Raw genomic sequence first — 19,044 nt, 5'->3', positions numbered from 1 at the left:
GGTCGCTGCTGACAGAACCAAAAAGCGTGGATGGGAGCGGGGCCTCTGAGACTCTCAGAATTAGGAACTCTATTAATATAATCTACCCTAGTAGTATGCCCGTGGAGGAAAAATATGATCATCTCAATAGATGATTAAAAGACATTTATCAAAAGCCACCATCCACTCCTGATAAAAATATTTAGGAAAAGAAAAATCGATGGCTAATTCTTTAACATGATAAAAAAAAAAAAGAGAAACGTCTATATATAGCAAGACAAAATGTAACATTATGGGTTAATAGCGAAATTAGAAACTTCCATTAAAAACATGGATAAGACAAGGAGGCCCAGTGACCTGAAAGTGCTGGCCAGACACAGGCACCAGTAAGAGGGACAAACACTGGAAAAAAGGAGGCTGGCATCGGTGTCTGCAGATGGCATAACTGCCTGCCTGGGAAATAGAAGAAAAGCAACTGAAAAATCTGTCAGAAACAATAAATCAGTGAGAGAGCCAACTCCAAAAATAAAATGCAAAAGTCAACAGATTCTTGATATATAAATGACAGAAAATATAATGGAAGAAAAGATTCCATTTACAAGAGCCACAAAAACATAAAACACCTAGGAATAACCTAAAAAAAAATGTGCAGGATTTCTACAAAGAACACCAACCCACTCTGCTGAGAGACATAAACAAAGACCCTTCATCTAAAATGCCAATCAGTTCCCTATTAACCTATATGCTCAACACAGTTACAATAAACATCTAAAATGGAATTTTTGAAACCCTCTTCCCCCCAAAAAGAGTCTAAAGTTCAGCTGGAAGAATAATCATGTGACTATAATTAAGAAAATTTGGGGGGAAAAGGAAGAACCCCTTTGCTGCTAAGAACCCTATCATATATTAAAGCTTATTATAAACCTGTGAGTCAAAACAGTGTGGTAATAACATAAAAAGAACAGAGTCAAGAAAAATGTCCATTGATCTACTTACATATGGAACTACACCATCCTGCGCCACTTAACAATTGGAAGACATTCTGAGAAACGAGTCACTGGGCGATTTCATTGTGAGCACATCACATAGTGCAACTTACACAAACCTAGATGGCACAGCCTGCTACACACCCAGGCTGCACGGTCCGGCCTATTGCTCCTCGGCTACAAGTCTGTACAGCACAGATTGTACAAAACAGCACGAGATTAAATTAAGCACAAGAGAAAATGATGCAATCAGCAGACACGGTAAACACGGGGTGTATGAGGCCGCTGCTGGCGTGATACGGCACACTGTTTTACAGCAAACTTTATAAGTAGAAAGAGCACACGCTAAAATAACGATGAGAAGTATAGTAAATACGTAAAGCAGTAACACAATCACGTATTATCATTATCAAGCACGAGGCACCGCGCGTCACTGGATGTGCTGTACGTTTACACGACCGACCGTCAGAGCGGTAGGTTAGCTTACACAGCATTACCACAGACACGTGAGTGATGCCGTGTGCTATGACGTTAGGACAGCTATGACGGCACTGCGCAGATAGGAATTTGTCGGCTGTTATAATCTATGGGACCACCGTGTGTATGTGGCCTGTCATTGACCAGGAAGTCACTAGGTGGTGCGTGGCTGTGTATGATAAAGATAGCATTTAAAATTCACTGAAGAAAGTATCAATGTTAAGAAGACTGGCTGATACTTTAGGATAAAATAAATATAGTTCTAGTTCCTACCTTCTAATAAATATGAGATGGATTAAGTAATTAAAACGAATTTAATATTTTAACATATTAAAATACAGAAAGGTAGGAGAAAATAGGAGTGAATGTTTTCTTTCGTCTTTTAAGTATGATACGAAGCCCAAAACGAACAAAACTGCCCATGAAAATTTTTAAGCTGTTGTAAACTGGAACACATCGTTAACAAGGTGAAAAGCCATTGGTTAGTGTGTGCGTGTGTGTATGTGTGTGTGCATTTGAATATAGGACACAGGGAGGAAGATTGTTGAAAATGAATGAAAAAAGCTAAAGAAGCCAATAGAAGAAATTGGGCAAAGGGTACAAACAGAAGAGGTTCACAAAAGAAATACAAATGGCCACAACACACGAAAAGATGTTACCTTTAAATACCAGGGAAGCTTAGCCAGAGTGAGGAGGTGGGAAATAGGTATCCTGACATGTGGAAGGTGGGGAGTGTTATGTGGACACACCTTTTTTTGGAAGGCAAAATGGTATAATAATATTTTTTTTAAAGAAAGACCCAGGGGAGCAAAGACACATGTACAAGGAAATATGCTGCAGCAGTGCAATAAAGGATAACTGGAAACAACTCAAAAGTCAATCAATAGTGGATTGCTTAGTAAATTATGGCCTAATCATAAAAGGGAACAGTGTCTAGTCATCAAAAGGAATAGATCAGTGCGAACTGACATGGAAGGATGTGCAAGATATACTGGTAAGTGCGGAAGTAAGCTACAGATTATGTATAGTGTGAGCCGTGTAACGTTTGTTTGGACGTGTGTGTGTGTGTGTGTGTGTGTGTGTGTGTCCCAGGAGTGGACTGTGGGAGCTTGCACATTTCTGAAATGTCTGCATTTTTATAAACATGTACAACCTTTGAACTCAGGGGGGAAACATAAATATTAAAAAAACACACTGATTCTGATTGGCAGGGTAGCTGCTTAAAATGACAAACTGCCCAAGAGTTCTGCCACAATTTACAGGGAGAGGACTAATCTTGTCGGTAGCGTAAATGGTGGCCCCTAAGCTGTGGCCCCTAAACTGTGGTCAGACTCCTGAAGAGCGTCTGGATGAAATGGGGGCCCCAAAGCTACTTCCCACGTTTAAAAATCAAGTTAACATTTCTTTTGTTCCTTCAGAAAGGCCATCCATTAAAGTAATTCACTAGGTTTCTCTGTTTTTGACTGAAATTATCTCAACTTTGTATTAGCTCTGTAAGAATCTGGATGGCAGCTTTGTGTCTTTCAGCAATATAAAACAGGGAAGCAGAACGGGTTAACTTCTATTTACTTAACTAACTTTTACTTAATAAACTAAGCATGCAGATTTCTTTCCTAAAACATTTCAGTTTCCTTACTGAAAAATAAATAAAGATAAAGGGGTCTGGGTGGTGAAAATAAATCTCAGGTAGGGAGAAAGCAGCTTATTTCCTGTTGCAGTTTACGATCTGACCACTAGATGGTGCAAAGGGACCGCACTTTTGGTGACAACTCCTTCTATACAATTCTTTAACGGTAATAAGCACAATGAAAGCTTTCCAAAAGTCGAGAATGAACAATTGTGCTGGGATATGAACATTTTGCTTTTATAAAATTGGGACTCTGCCATTTCATTACTGATACAAAAATCTTCTGCCTTACTTTCTTCCCACATATGCAGGTCCCAAATCCACTCTAATCTTATATATTTCAAGGGGCCTGCAGAAAGAAGCCCATGAAAAGCGGATGTCCAAAAGTTGAATTCAAAAATTCTTTTTACCTCGAGCTGCCAAATGTGTTTCCATTTATTTCACCTCAATGCCGTGACGTAAATGCTAGTGGAATCGGCCCCAAGCTAAATAAGCAATAAGCCCCATTTTTCAACACACAAACACATAAAGATGTCAGCTCAAACTGTTTACTAATTAACACTTAAAAAGACACAAATTAGATATGCGTGGCTAAGAGCAATTATAATCAAGACGAATTTCTCTAGTCATTTGGGAACTGAAAAAAATGCCTAATTGCTGGAACCAATGTTTTAAAAACTGAAATCACGCCAGTTAGCAAATATGTTCATTTAAAGAACATTCCACGTGACTACACTCTTGAGGATTGACTACAAACATGAGAACAAGGAAAATATTTAGGTATAAAATTAAAATTTTAAGCTTCCTTAGATTTATAACTTCTTCATTAAATACGTCTGCAAACAGCAGCCCATAAAAACCTGTAGCAATTAAGTGGTTAAATGAACTGCCTCCCTTGTCAATTTTAAGGGAGTGATTAATATTAGATCGTCCGTTTACTAATTAGACTCTCCCTTGTCTTTCAGCTTTAAAGTCGAGTGAAAATGGAGGCTGTCTGTTCCACCAGCAAGCGGGGTAGGCTAATGACACTTCCCTTGCTAGGTCTGAGCGTGGCACCCACTGAAGGGAGGTGAGCAGGGTGGTTTTCCGCGGGGCGTGGGCAGCCGGTGTGGAAATGGCTGTGCAGGACCTGGAAGGCACTGTGGGTGCCGTTTCATCACAGGAGTTGTTGAATTGTGTTTTTAAAAGGCTTGCAGGTTGTTATGCACGCAGCATGACATCTACTACCAGCAAGGCCACGGTCTCCTGGCCGTCATTCTTTGAGACAAGGGACACGCGGTCTGTAAGGGAGGCAGGGTGGGGCGGTGGGCAGCGAGGAGGGTCAACAGGCCCCTGTAGGGTGAGGAGACGCGGGGATTCTTGCAGAAGCTGCGGCCTGGACTGTGGGGATGGCGAGCTCCCGTCCTGGCTGCGAGGGGGAATCCATCACGCGGAGAAATGCGGCGACTACTTACAAGGGAAATAAAGAGCGGCAGAGACGGAGAATATTTATATGACCATCTCCTCACTCGGAGAGAAGATGCTTCATCACGGGGGTCGGCTGCAAAATTACACTTTTCCCGACTTCTGAGCAGAGAGAGCCTTTTGTTTGGGCAGCGGGGAGGAAAATATGGCCTTCACTGGGACACAGCCCCAGGGTCACCACGACCCGCAGAGCCAAACCGGCTGCTGCCCAGCCCCCAAAGGGGGCGGGGCCAGAACAACCTCCCAGAGCTGCCCCAGCGACACTGGCTAGCCCCTGGTCGCCTGCCTATGGGGAGAACAGCAAAATCTCACTTTCTCAAGCCTGGGACTAATTTTTCTCAGTAAAGGCCCTGCTCTGAGCCGCGGATGGACATGGGAGGCAGGGGTCACCGCTGCAAGAAGACGGGGCCCGGTGGATGGGGGCCGCTACCACTGTGGAGAGCCAGGCGCGCTCAAGTTTGAACTTCCTAACCGTGGCTTCCCTCATCTTCAACAACCCACACCCCCTGAGGTTATTTCTGAGTTGCGAGAGGTTTCGCCTTTCCAGTGATTTTTTTTCCTTCAAAATCTGCTTGAGAGCATGTACATTGATTTTACTCATCATCTTAAAACATGACCTTAAACATGACCTTACTTGGCTACTTCATGAAACTTAACCGAGTGCTGCCTAGGCCACATCTGCTGGGGAAATCCTACGACCGACCGGCTGAGCAGCGCTGGGACCTGGGGGTGGGGCCATCAGGCCTGCTTGACGAGGTGGAAGCCAGGGCACCTGCCCAGCGTCCAACTCTGGCGGCAGACCTGGCATACCACCCCAGCCTCCCGACTGGAAAACTGCCCTCTCCACAGCACCACGTTGCCTCCACTGTCTACAGCCCACACTGGCCCTGCAAACACCTGGTGTCTGAGTGCCCACGTGGCAGGTGGCTCTGGGCCATGTGCCAGCCACACTGCCAGTGAGCCTTGGCCTCTCTTCCTGCTGCCAGGGCTTAGCCTCACACGCTCCCTGGAGCTCGTCAGGATTCTGTGGGGCTGGAGGGGCACTGCCCACCCACAACTGGGGGGAGACCTCCTCTCTCTGTTACTCAGTGGCAGGAAATTCTGGGCATGGCAAGCAGTGTGTCCCTGCGGTGGTGGGGGCACCTGGGACAGCTCTCCTGGGCTGGCTGCTGGAGTTCCCACTGGTCTCACACTACCAAGCTCAAGGCTGACAGGGTAATAGGCTTCGTTCATGGAGTGACCTGTCCTGGAGGCCAAATGGTGGTGACAGGTGCCCGCTTAACTCAGAAGCCTCCTCAGGCAGTACAGGCAAGTTAAAGCGGGCAGGAAAGCAAACCTCCCCCAGGTCTGGACAGACAACAGCATGCTGCCCCGTAGCAGCATGCTTCCTTGACAGCTGGGACCCCCCCATTCCTGCTGTAAACAGTGCGGAGGGATCAAGGAGGGGAAACACTGGACTACCACAAAGCAGCCTCTATAGATGCTGCTGGGCTCTCCCACGGCCTAGGGAGGCCCAGGGAGGAGTTCCAGATGGGCAAGGAGACATGGTGCGGGTCACGCGTCTGTCCCCTGAACCCAAAGGCACGGGCTCAGGGGGAAGGAGGCTTGGATTAACAGTGTAAAATACAATGAAGTAATAGGTCATAGTGAGCAAAGAAAACTGTCCAGCAGAGCTCTCCCTGTCCCCAGGCCTCTCTCCAAGCCCATGGCCCATCCCTGCCCGCCACCAAGGGCAACCAGACCTGTTGGGAATAAAAAGGAAAATCATCCTGACCAAGGAAACAGCAGCTGCTCAGGGCCAACCCACAGGCCTGAGAGCCCGGCCAGGGGACCATGGGCAGTTTCTCTTCAGCCTCCAGCTCCATCAGCCAGGCTGGGTTCAGAGGCAAAAAGGAGCAAGTTCTGGTTTATTTATGGAGAAAATTCTCTGACATCGTTGCAGAAGAGGGAACCGGTTCATGGATATCAACATACTAATCACCATTAAATGCACGCGGATGGCTGGTGTAAGTAACATGTAAATCCTCAGATTAAATGCGAAACTCCACAGCACTCTTGACTGCTGTGGTATTGGGGATGGTTTACAATACACCCTACTTAATGTTTCCAAGCTCTCCCCATTTCCCCACAGTTTAATACCACTTCTATTTCCTTCAACAGAGAATACAGATGTGTGGTTTTAACCCATCACTAAAAACAAGAAATAAAGCTAGGCTTGGTCAACCAGGATGTCACTGCTTAGCCACCACACAGAGCAGCAGGCCACACTGAAAAGGGGCTGGCTTTACACTGGTTCACACCCCTTCCTGTGGACAAGGAGAACAATCACGACAAAGCCCATGAGAGCAGCAGCTAACTGGCTGAGCAGCAGCCAGGGCAGACACTGTTCTGAACCATTTACATGACTGTTTCAGTCAAAACCCATAAATGCTACAGGGTAAGCATTTTTATTACGATCTCAATTTTACAGAAGAGGAAACTGAGGCTCAGAGAGGTTAAACAGAAGAGCTTAGATTCACGCCCAGCGTGCCTGACTGCTAAGCCTGTCTGCCCTGCCAAGTTCTGCTCAGAGCATCTGATCTCAAGACAATACAGTCTCACGAAACACAGTTTTGGACCAGATTTTAGTCCTCAGAGTGGGGAACAGAATGAAGGTTTCTGGTGGTTTCTACCACAGGCACCGGGCTCTGCCCTGGGCCCTCTGCCACTTTACCCCATCCCGTAACTTGAAGGCCCAGCCAGGGTCAGAACCCAGGCCCACTGACCTCCCATGCCCAGTTGTCCCCACCAGCCCCTTAGAGAGACATGGAGCCACAGACTGTAAGTCACAATGGAGAGGATTTGGAGTGTGACGTGCTAGGTAGGTCTCAGTCTTATGTTGGGCAAGTTTCTTTACCTCTCAGAGTCTCCATTTCTGTTCCACGAAATGGGGAGGAATGACGCCCACTTGTTCTGCTTGGGGTGAGCCCCAGCGACGCTGCAGGTAAAGCTGGGAGCCCAGAGTTGAGCACACAGCAAGCACTTACACAAAAGGGGCTACTGCTATGGCCCAGTGAGCCATTTGCAGGAGCGAGGGGAGAGAAGGCACAACGCTCAGACAGCTGCGCGGGTCTCCAGCATATGCCACCATGCCACACCCAGCCCACGGCAACGGACACTTGTCTGCCAGCGCTTTTTCATATATTCGTTTAGTAGTCATGAAAACCCTACGAGATAGGTTCTACTGTGATCCCCGCTTTAAACAGAGCGGGGGTGTGACTTGCCCCCTGCACCCCCGGCAGTGTGGAGCTGGTTAGACATCCGTCTGTATGACCTGGTCCATCCTAAATGGGTCACAGGCCATGCCCCTGCCTTACCACCTGCAACCAGAGCAGGCCACCTTTAGAGGCCTTCCCACACACGCACCGAGTGCCACCCTATGCACAAAGGCGGGTCATGAGCAAGTGGCCGTGGGACCATCCCCAACTAACTTGCTTTTGGGAAGGGTTGACGTGCAATTCTATGTGCACGTCTCAGTCTTCCTCATGTGGTAGCCAGCCATGCTTTTTCCTGAGTTTGCAAACCCCCCAATCTATAGGTAACAATCAGGTTGGTTTTTATGATTTACTGAAAATCAAAGACAAAGGGGGACTTTTTTGTCTTATTTTTGCTGTGACAGGTTTAGAAATTTGTTGTGCTACATTGATTCAATTTTCCTTGATTTCAGCCATCTTTCAATAATGCAACCTGCTTCTGCTGGCTGGATATACAAGAGAAAACCCAAAGGAACTGAGAATATTGAAATGGTTCTACCATTTCCATCTTTGAGACAAATGCTCCTCTCAGAGGAGAGCTGGCTGCAAGCATGTGACTGTTTAACAACCTTCTATACATAAAAGACGACACGCACACTGGAATGCTGTCTTATGAAAACAGGGAAAACACCGGCACATCTGACCTCCAGTTTCATTCCATTATCTCAACTCTCTTTCTTCAGAGTTGTCACATGTATTCCAATCTTGGATTGCTTTCCTTTTTATTCCGAAAACATCTAAACTATTTCGAACCAGGCTGCCAAATGGGGTCTGGCTTATCAAGCACAATAGAATGTAGGACCCTTCCTCTAAATCATGAAGAGGCGCAGACATGTCGCAAACCCCTCCTGGTGGCAAATAAAACAGAAGGAGGCAGAAAAGTTCACTCTGTGCCCACCCCCCACCTTCCCCATTCTTTAAGCTGAGACATTTTTAAAAAATAAAGCAGAATCGATTGTTCCATCTGTCACTGGAAACCTTCTGACTTAGAAAAGATAAGGAGACACTGGTCATATTTATATGACTTGAAGTTATAAACACATTAAAAGTGAGTTTCTTTTTCTAAGCAGTAAGTTCGAGTAAAATGAAAGTGCTTTTCTCAGAAGGGTACCCGACACCTAGGACCCTCCTGTTCCTGGAACAGATCCCTAATGGGATGAGAGAGCTTGGGGTGAGCAAGCGATGGCCCAGACCCCTCCTCCCCTGCTCCCACTCTGGGTGGCTTGCTTACCTCCTTCTCAATTTCTGCCAGAGATTTGATGGTGATTCCCAAGAGATCAAAGGGCTGCATCTGAAAAGACAGACCAAATCATCCCTTTAAAGGGCTGGAAATGCTCCTTCACACTGGCATTTATGCACAACAATTGTGAAACTCACACTACACTATGTGACCTAATGTTTTCTCCACTCCTTTTCCATGGAAACCTGTCAGTGTGACCCATAGAGATTAGTGAGAGTAAATGGACGAGTTACCAGGAATATACTTCCAGAAAACCTGGCTGTCAATTGGGCTGGTCCCTTCTGGTGGAGAACCCTGATTAGTCATGTCTACAGCACACAGGAGAGTCACGGTCCTCCCGAAAGACAGTGCCTGTCACCAATAACTTCTAGTCCCCGCCTATGTGAAGAGTTGTCTGCTCTCTTCCTGCAGCTGTGGGGCCAGAGCTGCCCAAGGCTTCACCAGAGGACAGACACCCTGACATTCCACCCTGTGGTGAAATGCGTCTAAGGAATTCCAGGAGGTGGAGTGGATCTCTTGTCTGGGACTCCGAGGTATCCAGGGAAGGAGCTGAGGGAATTCCAGGTCTTTGCAAATGCAAGGTGGATGACGTAACTGCCCATCAACTATCATTTGAGAAAATGGTAGTAGTGAAAAATAACACTGCATTTGAATGGGTGTTTCTGTAATTTCATGAAGATGGGACCTTTTCTTAAAGATGCTAGCTTTTCAACAGACAGAATAAAAAATCAAATACACATGGCAACTAGAGTCAGAGGGAGGCCCACAGATGCCTGGGCTGAAATGCATGGCAAGAGGGCAGAGGAAACCCTGTCTCTGAGGCCCCTGGCCTGAGTCCCCTGTGGGACACTGGCGCTCTGCATGCCCACAAGGGCAGTGGCCCTGCCGCCTGTAGCCCAGGCCAGTGGCTGGCAGCTGGGATGAACAGGCGAAACCTGACAGTCTCCTACAAAAACACCAGAAGGCCTTCCTGGTTCTCAAGTGCAGCCCAGTGGCGGGCCAATAGGGCTTTCCTGTGAAGCCAGCTCCGAAGTCCAAGGGCCCAGACTGAAAATGGGGTTCGGCCTCCTCATGATGCAGCCATAGGTTAAATCACATCACTTCCTCTCGTTAAAGAGCAGTGTGGGCGGGTCTCCTGGCTGCTGGGAGGATTAAGAGAGAAGCGCAGGGAAGCGCTGGCTTGGCCCGAGTCCGTGCACCTTGAGCACTTGCTGAGTCGGCAGCACCCTGGTAGCAGCCCATTAGTGAGGGCCATCTTGGGACAGGGCCACCAAATTAGGCGCTTGGCTTGCAGGGCTGTGCTGCCAGTAGCCACAAAGCAGTTTGGCTCTCTCCTGCTGCCAGCCCGAGTGGTGTGAGAACGGGGCCGCCTGCCCGCGCTGCCCAGGATCCAGCAGAGGTCCAGCTGTTGTATCATTAGGCTCTAACTGCCCCACTAAACTTTCGCGATTGGAGCTGGTGCGCAGGACAGAACAGCCTCTCCAAGGGAGCAGGCAGGAGAGGCGCCAGCGTCTCCATGGCAACGCAGCCAAGTGGAGTCTGCTGAAGTTACTCATGCCCCGCATGTCACGTCAGGAGCATTTTTCAAGATTAAGCTGCTTACCAGAAGGGTTCAGAGGAGGCCTATTATATTTCATGAAAATGGAAACTACAGAGCAGGTCAAATCGCAAGCCGGGTGGTTTTAAGCTGGATCCAAGAAAAACACTGAAGGATTCTTTAGCTGGTGCCAAACCAGGGCCTTCACGTTTATTAGCTACTCAAAGAAAACTTCTGCAGAAAGGATTTAAAAAAACAACAACAAAAAACCAGCAACCAGTGTATTGAGCTGGCGTGGGCCAGGCCTGCACAGCTGAGGGAGAGCCACTGCCATGCTGGGGGGCAGGCACCATTTAAGTGGGGGGCTCTGGCGTGCCAGACACAGCCTGCAGCCCCAGTCTACAGCCACCCCACACCCCCTGTGGTGGGTGCCTCCCATGGTCTGAGTTCTGGCCTTCAGGCCCAGCCAGCTTCCTCAGTCCCTCGGTCACTAAAAAGCTGGGGGGCCTGGCTTGGGCCTTGGTTTGCTCACACGTATCATGGGGTCAACGCCGGCCTGCCGTGAGTGGACGCCTGCCGCTGTGACACACCCTGCACTTGCAGGGTCAGCCCTGACACATGGGGGCCTCGGTCATAGAGCAGAGAACATGGTTATCATGGAATGCGGCAATTAAAATGGGAAAATGAGGCAGCCTCCTTTCTGCAGGACGCTGTCACTGTTACATAGAAAGGAACAAGAATTATGAAGCTGAACTTGGAAACCAAGAACATTTGCAACCAGTGAAGTTCAGTCCAATGAACCATCACATCTGAAACAAAACGTCCCAGCTGCATCTGAGTTGGTCTCTAGTCTATCTCGCTCTCTCCCTGCTCCTCACCTGTTCTTTTTCTTTCCTTTTCAAGCATCTCCTATGGGCAGCACCAGCTGAGGGGCCCAGAGAGGAACACAGTTCCCAGGCAGCCCTGTCACCAGCTGCAGGGCAGAACACACTGGCAGAAGTGATTCCAGTGGAGGCAGAGGTGGGAGGGCCACCTGGGAGAGCCCGGCGTGCCAGGCAGAGGGAGCTGGGGGTGGTGGAAGGGAAGGGGAATCATGCATAAAACTTACACTTTCTGGAACACAGGAAAACTTCTCTGAAATCATAAAAGGCACACCATCCATTGCTGCAAAAGAAGAAAAAGAGAGAAAACGGCATTGCAGACACCCTCAGTGTTTAGTAATTGAGATGTTGACACACACAGTACAAACGAGTTTGGTGGCTGGAGACAGCCAACCTGCGCACAGGTGAGTGGGGCCTTGGGGGGGGGTGCACAGGGTCCCTGCTCCTGGGACACACACCTGCTAAGGGAGGCAGGTGCTTTGCACATCCCCGGAAGAGCAGGCAGTGTGTAGACAAGAGCTGTGGGAGCAGAGAAGGGCCCAGAGCCCACCCTAGGAGCCTGGCCTCTGACCTGTAAGTGGTAGGAGCCACCGAGGGGCTGATGGCAGGACAGAAGTGCACGCGAGCTGAGAGGGGACAAAGATGTGTGCGGGAGGTGGGCAGTAGCAAGCTCGTTAGACATTCTCTCAGCTGAGAATATCACATCCCAGACAGTTGGGCTCATGGGAAATGTCAGTTTGGAGGAAAGAGTGATTTTGGAGTCAGACGGACTGGGTTTGAATCCCCGCCTTGGATCTGGGCAAGCTTAAGTTTAAGAGGATGGCATGGCCTGCGTTAAAGGGGAGCCGTGAGCTGGCGGTGCGTGCAGTGCCTGCCCAGCGCCCGGCACAGAGCAGGTCCTGGGCCTATGGGGGCTGCACAGCCATCACTGTGAACTCGGTCCCAGTCCCGGGCTTCCGGGGCGGACTCAAGGCTCACCAGTCTTCTTGGTTTTAACAGGACACAAGAGAAAGGGTGCAAATGGATCCCCAGCAAATGCAAACATGCGGGTGGTGGGGGTCAGTGGTGCAGTTCCCTTCCATAGCCCTCTACCCACTGTGTCCCCAGGTCATCGCCATCAAAGGCACATGGCAAAAATCACGACCTGGTGCTGCCTCTGCTCGCACGTTCTCTCTCAGGACAAGTGTGCTTTATGAATTCTATAATTCAGAGGAGGATTCTAATACCATGTTGGTGCTGGAAACCTTGGCACAGTGAATAGGTCACAACCAACAGAACGTGACGTGGGGCACGCCCAGTGTGAAGGCATGGCAGCCTTGAGGCCTGGCTTCTGTCAGGTCCACCTGAGCAGTCGGAACGAGCAGAGGCCAGGCCTGGCCTTGCTGCTCCTAGCCATTTGGGCCGGGACCTGTCACTCAGCAGTTGGGCTGGGCCTCACCCTGAGGGTAGATGGGTCTTCTGATAAATTGTGGTTTTAGGAAGAAATGCAGTGGCAGAACAGAAACCTTGGTCAGTTCCCTGGGAAATATATTCTTTGCTTCCCCCAATATCTGAAATGGGGGCTTCTCTTGTACACAAGCAGTGGATAATTTTTTCTCAGTCCTAAGAAAGAAGAGTCACAGAAACAGAAAAAAGAAAGGCAGCAGAAAAGGAAATAAGAGAAAAGAAATCTGGGACAAATCCTCTCTGATCAGCAAGATGAGCCAAATGGCTCATTTTAAACTATGTTTCATAATTTATTTCAGGGAAGAAAAGAGGGAAACTTTCTCTGGTAAGTCTGAAGAAGAAGCAGCAGCACAGCTGGCCCCAGCTGCTGCAGTGGACACCTCCTCCTTCCTTCAGAAGGCTGCTGTCCAAAGCGTGGCCACCAGCCCAGACACACAGACACGTACCTGCGGTCTCCCGTCACAGGGGGCCCCTGCAACCTGCCTGAGTTCCCGGAAGAGGACTGGCTAAGGGCTGGGAACAGTGTCACACTTCCCCAGAAAGAAGGAAGGGAAAAAGCCCCAAATCATCTTACACAGTATGTCACACATTCAAGCGTACTAGTGAAATCTAGGCTCCTATGCATGCATGCTCATTTACAGCTGGAAAAGCAGTGAACAGAAGATACTCAAAAGGCCACCATGCCTTCTAGACACGAGCAGGACCAGATCTCATCCAAGATCCAAGAAGAGGCCCTGCTCCCTTCCCAGCTCCTGCCACTGTCTGCCCATCGCGGGCTTACCTGCCATGGCACTCTGACTTCGTACCCGCTTCCCAGCGCCACAGACAAAGGCGGGAATGTGGCACTCGCAGCATTTCTGATCATTTCACAGATCAGGAACCAGCGGCTCAGAGAGGTCGGGGCCTACTGAGGTCACACAGGTAGCAAGCAGTGACTCCGAAGTCCATTAGGTAAAAATGGAATTTCTGAGAACAAATCTGCTGCTCCTTCCACATCAGGGCCCTTCAAGGTTTTGACGACCATTATCACGCCCTCCTGAGTCTCCTGGTGGCCCTTCTGTAAACTCCTTCTCACCAGACCTGTGGGCCCAGAAGTCCGTGTGTGCTCGATGTGCTAGAACAGTCCGAAGGCAGACCCACGACTGCCTTCTCCCGGGTCGTCCCTCTCACCGCCAATCTGGGGCCCTCCTCCTGGCCATACCAAGTGGAGCGCTGGAAGCCACAGCTGCTTTACCTCTCCTTTAAATTCCCAAAGCTGTCCCTTCCCCCCTAACTGTTGTCACTTGCCTTAGCTGTGTCACTCTCTGCTCTCTGCACACACGCACCTCCTTCCCGGCTTCTCTCTGCTTGCTAGACACACGGCAGGGTCCAGGGCAGGGCTCCCTCGCGTGCCCCATGGCGCTGGGCTCAGGAAGCATGCTGACCGAATGCCTGGTGGGTAGTGCACACAGCACCAAGCGCAGCACTCCTGATTGTTCACTCACCAGGCTTTCTGCCTTTGGTGTTTTAAAGACCTTATTGGTGTTTGGGGCTCTCCATTAAGATATGGCGACAAACTCCCCTCTCCCTGGTTACAGCTATTTCTATCTAAATGTCAAAATATGTTTAGAGAACTTGTGATTTGAAAAGGTGGTAAGGCGGGGGGCGGCCTGATGGCTCAGTTGGTTAGAGCGCGAGCTCTGAACAACAGGGCTGCTGGTTCGATTCCCACATGGGCCAGTGAGCTGCGCCCTCCAAAACTAGATTGAAGACAATGAGCTGCTACTGAGCTTCTGGAGGGGCGGCCGAATGGCTCAGTTGGTTAGAGCGTGAGCTCTCAAGAACAAGGCTGCTGGTTCAATTCCCACATGGGATGGTGGGCTGCGCCCCCTGCAACTAAAGATTGAAAACAGCGACTAAACTTGGAGCTGAGCTGCGCCCTCCTCAACTAGATTGAAGGACAACTACTTGGAGCTGATGGGCCCTGGAGAAACATACTATCCCCCAATATTCCCCAATAAAAAGAAAGAAAAGGTTTAAGATGACCTGCAAAGGCCTAATTTACCTGCAGGAAATGAGAACCTGGGAGCCACTGGGGTGGGAGAGAGGGAAGGAAGTGGCTCCTCCCAGCCTGAGGCTGGCAGTCACACCTGTACCCCAAAGGGAAGAGAACAGGAGGGTCCTCACTGGCATACAAGGCCCTGCACCCCTCACTGTCCCCCTTCACAGAATGCCCTTTCCCTTCACCATTTATGTTTACAGCCCGGCCACCATTCTGGGGTCTGCTCTGAGTGTGTCTCCTACAGGAAGCCCTCCCTGAGGCCCCTCTCCTTCTCTTCCTCCTCCCTGGGTGTGTGCCCAGGGCCATGTCTTCCCTCCTGGCACTCCAGGACAGAGTCACCTCTGCATTCCTGTGTCCCTGTCACAGGGCAGGGCCCAAAGGGGCTCTGTGGTTGTGCTGCAGCATGGAGGTGGCTGCTCCCCACAAAAGCATCCCTGGGGACTGGGTGCTCCAGCCTGGGGCACATGCCTACCCCCTTTGGTGAGCTGCTGCCTGCCGCCTACCATTCTGGCTGGTGGGGATAAAAGCCATGGGTTTCCGGAAGAAGTCTGGGAATCATCTCCAGGAATTGGGAAGATCTAAGCAGCGAAGAGTGTTTTACTTTGTTTTTTAATTCTGATAATTGATCGAGGTAAAATTCACATAATATAAAGTACAGAGTGCACACAGTTCGGTGGCACCTGGTACTGTCACAATGTTGAACCACCACCACGTCCATCGAGAGCCCAAACATCCCCCTCACTGCAAGGAACAACCAGTTCCATTCAGCAGCTCCCCCCAGGAGTATGTGTTTACATCTCTCCTTCCAACTGACAGTCATGTCTTTGAGAAAAAATATCTATAAACACAGGACTGGCTTTCTGGACCGTGGTGGCCCGGCCTCCTGGAGTGCTGTGCTCCTGCCTCACTGGTTACGACAGGGGCTGGGGAACAGTGGGTTTGCCCAGGTCGGCTTTAAGTATAATTGAGAAAAAGACCCAGAAAAAAGTAACTTATAAAACTTGGATATTAGCAAGAATAGCATTTTTTGTGTACACATATATTATATATAATATAAAAATAAACTTATATAAATTAAATAAATGTACATTGCATCATATAGAAATGTCTATTTTACATATTTTTGTAATATTTATTTTTATCTATCTATCTTTACACACGTGTATGCATATATGCACACACAACACACACCAGGAGCATTTTCAAAAGGCCCTCTCTTAGCTTCTAAGAGAGACCAAAAGAAGAGTGCACAGCCACCCCCCACCACGGCGGGCCTTCCCCCGCCCTCCCTTCCAGAGAGGAAGTCCTCGCTCCCAGACCTGGAGAACCTGGAGAATGGTAGGGGCTGAGTGAGGGCTAATCCCCCAAGTGAACAATCAAGATGTTTGGTTAAGGCACACCTGACCCTCAGGTAGGCTCAAAGGCAATTGCTTCACGGAAACACTTCTTGAGGAGGCAGAGGAAAGAAGGCAAGAAGCGTAATCATTGCAGGACCGTGACAAAGGCAGCCTGTCTGGAGAGAAGGAAGAGGCATCCTCCAGACTGTCTAACAGGCAGCCTTCAGGACTGGTGGCCTTGCTCGGCCCCATGCCCAATGCCTTCCTGACAGGGCTCAACGGCAGAGGAAGGGGCGAGGAGAACCCCTGGGACCCAACTCGACCTCAAGAAGGAGCTGCCTGGTGAAGGGAGAGAGATAGGAACTTTGGGACGGATTACACTTTATCTTAGAGTTCATGGTAGACAGGCTCAGCAGATGCTCCTCATATTCTTCCAGAAAACAGAAGAAAAGAAAGCGAGTCCATAGGATCCTATGGGAATGGGAGCTGGCTCAAGAGGAAGAGGACATTTTCATCCATGCGTGGAGTCCCTTAAAGGAGGCCAGAGTCCCCAGGACCCAGTGACAGTTTGATGAACAGATTATCTGCCAGCCAAATTTCATTTATTTAAAAAAATCTAGTATATCAAAGATTATGGTGGGCTGAAAGAGTGTGGATTTTAGCAAAGCATTTGACTCAGTTTCTCCTGTTACCCACGTGGGTAAGATGGATAAATGCAACTGGACGATATTCAGGGCAGGAGAACCCATGACTCGTTGGACTAGATGCCCAAGTAGCTGATTAACAGAAGGGTGTTGGACGGCTAATCACAGAAGGTTGATTAGTAGAAGGACGAAGGGTCAGTGACCTCAGTGAAGACGTGTGTAGCCTGCGTATCTCGTATATGGCTTCTGAGGAGTCAGGGAGGACAGCCTATAAACTGGGTAACAGAGAAATCCAATAAAGACCTTAAAAAGCTGGGGTCGTGGGCTAAATTGAACAGATGGAATTTACTAAAGGTCAACGTTAAGTCCTGTACTTTAGGTCTCCAAACCCATCTGCATCACACAGAAAGCACGGGATGTGGAATGACAGCAGAAGACATGAAAAAGACTTGTTGGTAGTTGAATATATCAGTAACATAGGGGGTGGATGCCATCGTACGTCACAGGGCTACAGTCCTGGCGCCGGAGCCCAGGAGCCACACTCAGTCTGCTCTGAGCTTGAGTGTGGAGTTCAGTGCCGGGACCATCCTCAGAGGGCCTTCCCAGGGGGCCTCCAAGGAGGCCAGACCACCCGAGGAAAGGAGACAAAGCCATCGGGCCTGATGCTCAGGAAGGTAGGATCCTGTCCATTTTGGTTCGTCATCACCCCTACTCAGGACCCCAGAGTCCAGCACTGTGCCCAGCAAATGGGAAGTGTAGCAAGATGGGGGCTCTGGTCCAGTAAGAGAAGACTTGAAGGACTGTGACCGAATGTCTGCACATATTCTCAGAGCTGTCACAGGAAGAAAGGCTATAGGGATGGGGCATGGTTCAGAGGGGAGACCCTGCCCTCCTCCGGGGAAGACGTGAGGAAGGATGAGCAGAGCTGGCTGGGTGGCCACGTGTCGGGGAGCAAGGGAGGGATTCTGTGTTTTGAGTGGAAAGCTGCTCTGTGGAATTGGTAAACCCCCTTCTAATTCCATAAGATCCACTTGTACTCGCCTTATCTGGGCAGCCTTTCCATATTTTAAGATATCTAGAGGTTTGCCAAACATTAAGTCTTAAAATAAATGGCACACATTTTTCATGAGTTCCAAAAGAGTGTTCATAAATCACCGCCACGGGCTTCTCATGGGGGTCGGGGGGGGGGCACGTTTTCTTCCTTCCTTTCTTTCCCTAGCTGAAACAAGTATTTTGTTTTGTCTTCACTACTCTATTAGCACTGAGAGACTGACACTCCTTCTAGCATTCAGTTTATTGCCAATTCCTACTACTCAGAGTGACACATGGTGGAGAAGCAGGAAATAGAGCCATGAGTGACAGGCCCCTGCTTTCAGGGAGCCACCATCAGGAGGCACATTTTCATCCTCAACCTGCCCTCCCAGTCAGCCTGGGGTTTGTATGCAGGTTCTCACACAGACATTGCATGACTAATCTGTGGTCACAACCCAGAAGCAGGGACAGAACTTGTCCTTTCCTCATTGGTGCCAAAGGTGGCATTCCTGGAGCACACGACAGTCCCCTCTAAGGCCCTTTAACTCCTTTGACTCCTAGTGTGACATAACAAAGGCTCCCCCAGAAGTAACAAAACTTCTCTCCTAGCCCAGTTTTACAAAAGAGAGAAAAGGAAAGAAAACTGACACTTACTGACCAGACATCAAATAACCCTCAAAATGATCACTGGCAGGTATGCTTAGGGAAACTCAGGCTTAAAGGGGTTATGTAGCTTGAGGGAGCCATGACTCGAGCCCAGAGTCCAGCTTGTGGTGACATTGCAGTAGGGTGGCGGGGAAGGATGGGCCCGTGGGGTGAACACTCCTGGTCCTCAACTCCACCTCTGGTGGCAGATGTGTGGCAGAGCGGCCGCCTCACCTCTCTGAGCCTTAGTGACCCAGTCTGTAAAATGGGATAATACGACACTCTCTCAGGAAGCTGCTCTGGAAGTGAAAGGAAATGCAATCGGACAGGAGAGGCCAAGTGCCTGGCCTGCAGTGAGGGGTGCTCAGCAAGAGCTCTGGTTTTCACTCTGATCAAAAGCCACGTGCCAGGCAGG

General features: G+C 49.3%; 1 protein-coding gene across 3 annotated transcripts in view; it reads right to left on the bottom strand.

Moving 5' to 3' along the window:
• The window catches only part of MVB12B (multivesicular body subunit 12B), a 170,498-nt gene that overhangs the window by 13,185 nt on the left and 138,269 nt on the right, over nt 1-19,044 (bottom strand). For all 3 annotated transcript variants that reach the window (XR_013994561.1, XM_081067717.1, XM_081067718.1), the window contains exons 8-9: nt 11,712-11,767; nt 9,058-9,117 (exon numbers count right to left, since the gene is read on the bottom strand). Coding sequence is in view for 2 of the 3 variants with exons in the window: in XM_081067717.1 (XP_080923843.1) it covers nt 9,058-9,117; nt 11,712-11,767 (116 nt within the window). In the remaining variant the exon portion in view is untranslated. The remainder of the gene's footprint in view (nt 1-9,057; nt 9,118-11,711; nt 11,768-19,044) is intronic.

Source organism: Rhinolophus hipposideros, assembly GCF_964194185.1.
Source record: "Rhinolophus hipposideros genome assembly, chromosome: 11".
In the NCBI taxonomy this organism is placed as follows: domain Eukaryota; kingdom Metazoa; phylum Chordata; class Mammalia; order Chiroptera; family Rhinolophidae; genus Rhinolophus; species Rhinolophus hipposideros.
Note: the sequence above shows the minus strand (reverse complement) of the source record. Positions and strands in the feature narration are given on the sequence as shown.